This window comes from Mixophyes fleayi, chromosome 2, assembly GCF_038048845.1.
Source record: "Mixophyes fleayi isolate aMixFle1 chromosome 2, aMixFle1.hap1, whole genome shotgun sequence".
Lineage (NCBI taxonomy): Eukaryota > Metazoa > Chordata > Amphibia > Anura > Limnodynastidae > Mixophyes > Mixophyes fleayi.
Genome location: NC_134403.1, coordinates 354,012,931 through 354,020,773, shown reverse-complemented (window position 1 = coordinate 354,020,773; position 7,843 = coordinate 354,012,931). Strand labels below are relative to the sequence as shown.

The window sequence follows — 7,843 nt, the reverse complement described above, 5'->3', positions numbered from 1 at the left end:
CACATATTTAAGCGAAAACAAACTACACAATTTTTTCCCCTAGTTTGTATAATAAATATACAGTATGAATACGTTAATTCTTGCAGAGCCTGTTGCGGCCATTTTGGAATTGGTTAACATTGCTGAAGGAACTTGAATTCTCATATTTCCAGTTGGATGATCCTTAGTGAGTCACCCATAATAAACATGGTTGTTTCAGAGGCTGTCAGTAGATCTTTGGACTCGTTTCTGAATTTGAGGAAATGATTTGTGGGCTGTGGAGGTAATAATATAGGTAAGTTCAATAGAAACTTTGCTGTAATGTGATTATAAAAGATAGGTAACTTATGGCACTTCAGCTGTTGTGGTACTACAAGTCCCTGCAAGCTGGGACTTGTAATGCAACAGCAGAAGTAACACTGGTTCCCCTAGTCTGATATAGATCATTGTGTGTTAATTGCAAAGTTGCCAGTGTAGGAACAGTGGAGATAGTTAATATTTTTCACAGTGATCCCTGTGAGTAAATAAGTGCAAGCCATGTTATAACATAGGTTTAAACTAGTGGAATGTTAAAGCTTAACCTTTTTTTTTTCATTAGCAAGTTAAATACTTTTTTAACTAAGCATTTTTCTTAGCTATCCTAGAAATCATTGTCTCCTTTTCAAAAACTCTGGTTTGCAAATAAAAATGACGGCAAGACATAGTATGCCACAGAGATACAGGCTCTCAGCATGTCATGTGATGGCAGAAGGGTGGGGAGGAGGAGGATGTTATAGTTCACACAGAGCTCAGAGGGGCATTCCAAAGCCTCTATGCTCACTACATCTTGTGCCACGTGACTGGGGTTGCCATGGTCGTCCAAAATCTTAAATCATTAATAGCAGTCTTAACAAATAAAACAAGGGAAAAGGGTACATGTCATTATTCTTCTTATAGCCTGCCATTATTATAAAACAAACCAGATTTTTTTCAATGAGATTGTTGCTTTAAATGCTGTTAGCATGGTGTAATGCTACAAAATATTCAGTGTGACAGGCATAGTTGCCAACTGTCATTAATTTCCAGGGACAGTGCCAGGTTTTAAAGATTTGTCCCTGAAAATGTTCCTAGTGTTCAATATTTACCAGCTGTCCGGTATAAGGTCTATTACGCTGTAAATAAAATGCATTATCTGCCTATCTATTTATCTGGCCTAAATATAAGTGGATATTTATCAAAAACAATTATTTAAAATACAAAAAAATCTGACATAGTCATGTTTACGGAATTTGGCATGATGGGGATTGGAGTGCACATGCTTAAGGGCGCTACCATTGTCTCTGAAAATAATTTTAAAATGTGAATGCAAGTTAATACTTGGGATGAGCTCTATGGTAAAAAGGATATACAGACAACCCCCATTTTCCACCCCTTGATTTTTAGTTTCCTAGATGACACACTTTTTTTTCACAGTTCCCTTGTAAATAATTTAATTTTAATGGGCCAATTTTCCCTGATTTTACACACTCTATTTCCACTAATACAGTGGCTTTTTCTCCTATAACTAAAAGTGCTCTGTATAGTAGTTTATGTCTGAGCAATGCAAACGTTCCAAAGTTCTGTATATACGGTATACAAAACTGGCTCAGTTTCCTCAGATTAGGATACATTGGATCTGTGGAACTCTGATTGAAATATATATATATATATATATATATATATATATATATATATATATATATATATATATATTTATACACACACAAACTAAATAAAATGACAACATTAATAATTTGGGCAATTGCCATTTTCTCTCTGTAGTTTTCTGTTATGTTGCTGAAAGTTTGCGCTGTTTAGAACCTTCCCTCATTTTATACTTCCACAGATTTTACACTAATGTTTCCTGGTTCTTTTGAAGACCATTAAAAGGGAGCCTTGGCCGTACTTTGTATACAGAATGGGGAGGTCAAATGCGAAGTTTAGCCATACAAAGCTGTATATCGCTCCCAAAAGAAGTGATTTAAATACATGAAAGGGACTGTTGCTTGATACAAAATTCTCTTAAAGAAACAACACGTTAACGTGCATTTGTAGCCCACACACATTGATTGCAGCCATTGGAAGGTATAGGAGCCTGTTGCCTACACATGTATTAGGAAGTAGTGACATCACTGAGTCACAGAGTACTTTAGTGATCGCACTAGCTCCTTGCGAATTGATAGGCTGCATTGGTCCAGCCCCCAAAATGGCCGTGTTCATGACCGGTGAAGTTTAATGTAGACTGCATAGATGATTATTGGCTGCTATAACAACTAGCCTGTTTACCTAGGCTCTCTCTGGGAATGATGAGCCATGAGGAAGCCGAGGCTCAGATTTCTGAGCTAGATCTCCTCTCCAGTATGTTCCCCACAGAGGAAGAGTTTGCTGTTTGCGATCAGCTGGCGTTGGTGGAACTGAGGGACTATGCAGAAAAGAGGACCACGCTTACACCAACATTCAAAATTCAGTTCACACTGACTGTGAAACTGGAGGACAGTGATGCTGCTAATGTCCAGGTAAATTACATTCTGATTGTAAAACCCAAATCTTGCTGAATTCATGCTGCATGACTATTGTTGGTGCTGGAGATTTATGACAAGTGGTTCACATTAAAAATATGCTGTAACTCATAGCAACCAATCAGAGTCTATCATTTTTTTCAATTAATAATAATCTTATCTTTCTTGTAGCAAGTGCTTTCTTTGCACTGCTTGTACCCCCCGCAGTACCCAAATGTTCCGCCAGAAATCGTGATCAGGTAATGAGCACATATGTGTGTTCTGTGATGTGTGCGATTGTATCACTGTAACAAAATATAGATTTATTTTTTAACAATAAAAAATATTCCAGTGTACCAAGATTACTTAAAGGTTTGGGCAGCACGATGGCTAAATGGTTAGCACTTCTGTCTTACAGCACTGGGGTCATGAGTTCAATTCCTGACCATGGCCTTATCTGTGTGGAGTTTGTATGTTCTCCCTGTGTTTGTGTGGGTTTCCTCCTGGTGCTCTGGTTTCCTCCCATACTCCAAAAACATACTGGTAGGTTAATTGGCTGCTTTCAAATTGACCCTAGTCTGTGTTTGTTTCTCTTTCTGTGTGTGTGTGTGTGTGTGTGTGTGTGTGTGTATGTGTCTGTCTGTCTCTCTGTATGTTAGGGAATTTAGACTGTAAGCCCCAGTGGGGCAGGGACTGATGTGAGTGAGTTCTCTGTACAGCGCTGCGGAATTAGTGGCGCTATATAAATAAATGGTAATAATAATATTAACTCCCCTTGAGTTAACATTAACAGTGTCAAACTGCTGAGATATTTATCGTAGACTATAACCCACTGTCTCTGAATTATGGGATCTGATACATTGCAGTGCATTGTAATCCGGTTTGAATTGTGTTCAGCTCCTCTCTGATATGGCTTTTGCTGAGTGTTTGTAATTAACAAAGTTACTGGCAGGTTTCGGTCTGTCACTTCCTACAGTATGTAGAGGATAGAGCCATCAGTGGTAGTAGATTAACCCCATTCTAGTTTTGCATGTATCTCGGATAGGGGGTGTGCCTTGTTTGCATCAAGTAATTGGATTGGCTGCAGTTATTTTCCAATCCGCTGCTACATACACCCACAGAGCTAGGATTTTGAATCTCCAGTGTATCTGCGCTGACAGCTCTCTTCTCAGCTAGGTGTCAGCCTGGCTGGACTGAAAAGTGAACCCAACTAACATCAGCTATTAACACAACGTGGACAAGCTCTCTTAACATAAGTAAAGTCAGCTTTTAAAAACAGCTCTGCCCCAATGCAGTCTTCCAAAATTGTTTATGGCCCCTAGCGGGATTTAAATTATTTTTCTAGTCTTTATAACGTAATTCTGCTTTTTTAAACTGGTTTGTCTAACAGTAAACGTGACTTATACTGTATACAGTGATCTTTCTATATCATAATTATATTCCTTAAAAATGTTTCAACAAGATTCTGGTCATCCTCTATTTTATTGAACAAAAGATTTCTTGTTTTTAAACAGATCACCATCCCTGGTCCGGTCACAACAGGCGCAGCTTAATTCAGATCTAAACGCATACTTAAGAAGCAGCTGCAACGGCGACGCCTGTATTTTAAGTGCCACCGAGTGGGTGAAAGACAACGCTGCTACCTACCTAAATACAGTGTCTTCTACAGATGATCAGCCTGGAATACAGACCTCAGAAGAAGCCATATTCACTAGATTGTGGATTTACAGTCATCATATATACAATAAGAACAAAAGAAAATATATTTTAGAATGGTCGAAGGAGTTGGGACTCTCTGGCTTCAGCATGCCAGGGAAACCTGGTATTGTGTGTGTGGAAGGAGCACAGGGGCCGTGTGAGGAGTTTTGGTCCAGGTGCGTAGTTAGTAGTACACCCATCTGTCTACCACAGAGTAGTGACAGCCATTCTGTAGTGATCTCACTGGTTTCTAATAATCTGATTGGCTGCATTCTCTGAATGCTGGTTCAGGCCCCAAACAGCTGCCTCCATTATGTATGTGTAAGCAATAGATGCAAAAAGAAAATACATTTTAACACCCGGTAGAAATTTTAACTGTTGAATTGTGAAAATGGGGCTAGTTCCCTATATATTGCTTTAAAGGCTTAATTAGGCAACGACTTGTATCACCCTGCTGCACAGACAGTACCACTAAAGCCATAGAATTGTGCAATAAGATCATGTTTTGCTCTAGAACAGCCGCGCACAACCGATTTTTATCTGGGACCCCTAAAGAGGCAGGTGACAATATTTCAATCAGGGATGCCAAAAACAGACTCCACAGGGTTTTGCAGAGTATATGTAATTCTTGGCCCACTGGCGGCAAGAATACTATAAAGCAAACAACACAATGTAATCAGGATACTTTCTGTTTTGGTGTACAACCACTGTTATCCCAGACTTACATGATTAATGCAAGATGTAGCAATATTGATTCCTGTAGAAGGTTCTTAACAGCAGTGACAATGTCTCTGAATTGTTTTACATTTGCAGAATGTATACGGTGATATTATAGATACTTTATGACAGAGAAACTTTTTAACTATAAATTTTCTAGTATTTTCTGTATTAAACATATTCTCAGTCTAGGGGGTATATTTACTAAACTGAGGGTTTGAAAAAGTGGAGATATTGCCTATAGCAACCAATCAGATTCTAGCTGTCATTTTGTAGAATGTACTAAATAAATGACAGCTAGAATCTGATTGGTTGCTATTGGCAACATATCCACTTTTTCAAACCCGCAGTTTAGTAAATCTAGCTCAAGGTGACTGTCTGTCTAATCTACAAATAGAGAATGTTGGGATGAAGTTGGGTTGACAAAGAATAGACAGTGATATGAACAGAAGTTCTTAAAAGTAATGTCAAGTCCCAGAGGAAGATATCTAAAAGATTGAAGTTTGGAATTGTGTAACCTTAAAGTAGTTGTATTTTGGATGGACTTACTAAAGGCCATTTGTGAACTGCGCACTATGCAGACACGTATTGTAATTTGTACTTTGGGATAACCCCTTTATTAATTTCCATGCTTCCATTTTTTTTCCCAAAATGCTGCCCAGTTAAGACTCATTTATGTCTTAAATAAAGAGTGAGGGGACACCGAAACTGTCCTTATTACTGATGTACCCTTCATTTGAAAGCTTTTTTTATTTGATGGTAAAAATGTGATTTCCCTTAAGTACACATGGAAGGTGCATAAGTCATTTTTAAGTATATTATAGGCTTGGATTCCACCACTTCTGAGGACATTTAAGAAAAAAAACTCCTCAGAACATGCAAAATGTGGCATCCATATAGACGGAACCATTCTGATATGCAAAAAATGTGCATTTTGCACATATCTAGGTGTATGTATCACTAAATTTAATTTTCACTTCAGGTCTGTAGTTTTGTGATGTCCTAAATGTCCCTTACTGTGTTCACATATGATTTTAGTTGACTGTAAGCCATGGGGTGACCATGGGGGTCCCATAAAATATTGGCAATGTAATATTTACTTAATTTTTCTTTGATTCCTCAGAATAAGAAAACTGACCTGGAAGCGCATTTTAATTAGACATAGAGAAGATAGCCCGCTGTCCTGCTGTGCTTCAGACACGCTCCTAGCAATCCAGAAACTCAGGAAGTTTCCACCCCTAGAAGAGAAGGCATTTGATGTGCATGGTACCCGGGGGAATCACATGGATCTAGGACAGCTCTATCAGTTTCTCCAGGAAAAGGGATGTGCCGAGGTCTTCCCTATGTACTTTGGGATTGAAGGACGTTAAGTAGGAGAGTCCTACCTATGAAGAGTGCTCAGGATGTGGACAACCTTTCCATGGCCAATTCAAATACTGGACACTTGCATCTTCTTGTAATAAATATAAACTCCTTTACAGGTTTTAAATGCTTGGCTTTTCCTTTTAAAGTCTTCCCTTTCCAAGAATCTTTGTTCATTTGTCAGGTTTTTTTTGCTATACAGGCTGAGGATTCTTCCCTAACTCACCCTTGAGAGGAGGCCCTATTCCAACTTCCCATACCTATAACTATCCACTTCTATGGGGCTAACAAAATAGTAGGTCCTGCTTCTTTGCAAGCAAGTGTAAGGTTAAGAACAGGCCCATACCCAGACTTCTGCCCAGGTGGAGGCCTCACTTAGGTGAGAAAACTCCATTTTTAGTGGAGGTCTCCTTAAAGCCCCTTTATTAGTCTGAATGCAATGGTGTGAGTGTGCAGCCAGGTTCCAGACAGTGATCGGATGGCTGGCGTTGGAGAAGAGGATGGGGCTCGAGAGGGATCAGGTGAAGGACTTTCTTGAGCACTGCCCAAGTCTCACGGTAACTTTCATCCACCACTAATCCGCTGCCCTGCAGTAGTCACCTGGGAATCCCCAAGCATGAAAGACATAGGTTGTTAACACTCAAGTCCAGTGTTTCTCAAACCCAGTCCTCAGGGAGCCCTAGCAGTGCAGGTCTTCCAGGTCACAAGTGAAATAATTATACCACTTGTGGATCTTTCACAATGTGTCAGTCAGTAATAAATACACCTGTGCTCCAGCAAAGAGATATGGAAAACATGTACTGTTAGGAGTCCTGAGGACTGGGTTTAGGAAACACTACTCTAGTTAAAGAACTCTTATTTTCCTATATTTCTGCTACTTTGGGCATGAATGTTTCATGCAATTTGTTGCCACTCTTTGGGCCTTAGGGAAACACCAAAAATGACTATTATAGCTGACAATTGTGGATAGACTTTTCAGATATCTTGGTTGATACAGTAGGCTGAAGTTACTTTATATGAACTTTATTCTGGTGAAATACCAGATAAGGTTCTAATAACTTTTAGGGCCTGATTTAGAGTTGTACGTAAGTGCATTTCTATGATGTAAAGATGACGCTCTGCACAATTTGTGCCCGTGTTTAGAGTTGCACATATCTTGCACTTCTTGCCCCTAGAGAGGCGGAACAGGGGCGTTAACGTGTTAGTCCAGTATAATGGGGTGCTAAGCACATCTCATTGAGATGCACCTTATTGTGATGATGAACTATATTTAAGTTTGCATTTATATTAAGATACATGCAACTCGAAATACAGACCTGGAAACGTAAGTGTCCAGATACACCTTTGCCTATATGGAAATGGGGCATCTTTACGCTGAACTATATATCAGTTCCTTAATGTCTGTATCTACTGCTCATCTGGCAGATGTGAGACAAAGTAAGGCACAATTCCTGCATAGTACTTTCTCTCGTACCTGGTAGTTCAGATACTTCACTGCTCAAACAAACCTCTCATCGAGCTGATGCTGAGGCCATTTTTTTTGTCCATGAACAAGAACCAGCGGAGTACCC

General features: G+C 39.3%; 1 protein-coding gene across 1 annotated transcript; it reads left to right on the top strand.

The window, feature by feature from the left end:
• The first annotated feature begins 53 nt into the window (after window positions 1-53).
• RWDD2B (RWD domain containing 2B) lies at window positions 54-6,399 on the top strand. The gene is made up of 5 exons (XM_075197131.1): window positions 54-274; window positions 2,288-2,513; window positions 2,688-2,755; window positions 4,010-4,369; window positions 6,034-6,399. Exons 2-5 carry the CDS (start codon window positions 2,301-2,303, stop codon window positions 6,278-6,280), a joined length of 888 nt encoding a protein of 295 aa, XP_075053232.1. The 5' UTR covers window positions 54-274; window positions 2,288-2,300; the 3' UTR covers window positions 6,281-6,399.
• The last annotated feature ends 1,444 nt before the right edge of the window (window positions 6,400-7,843 follow it).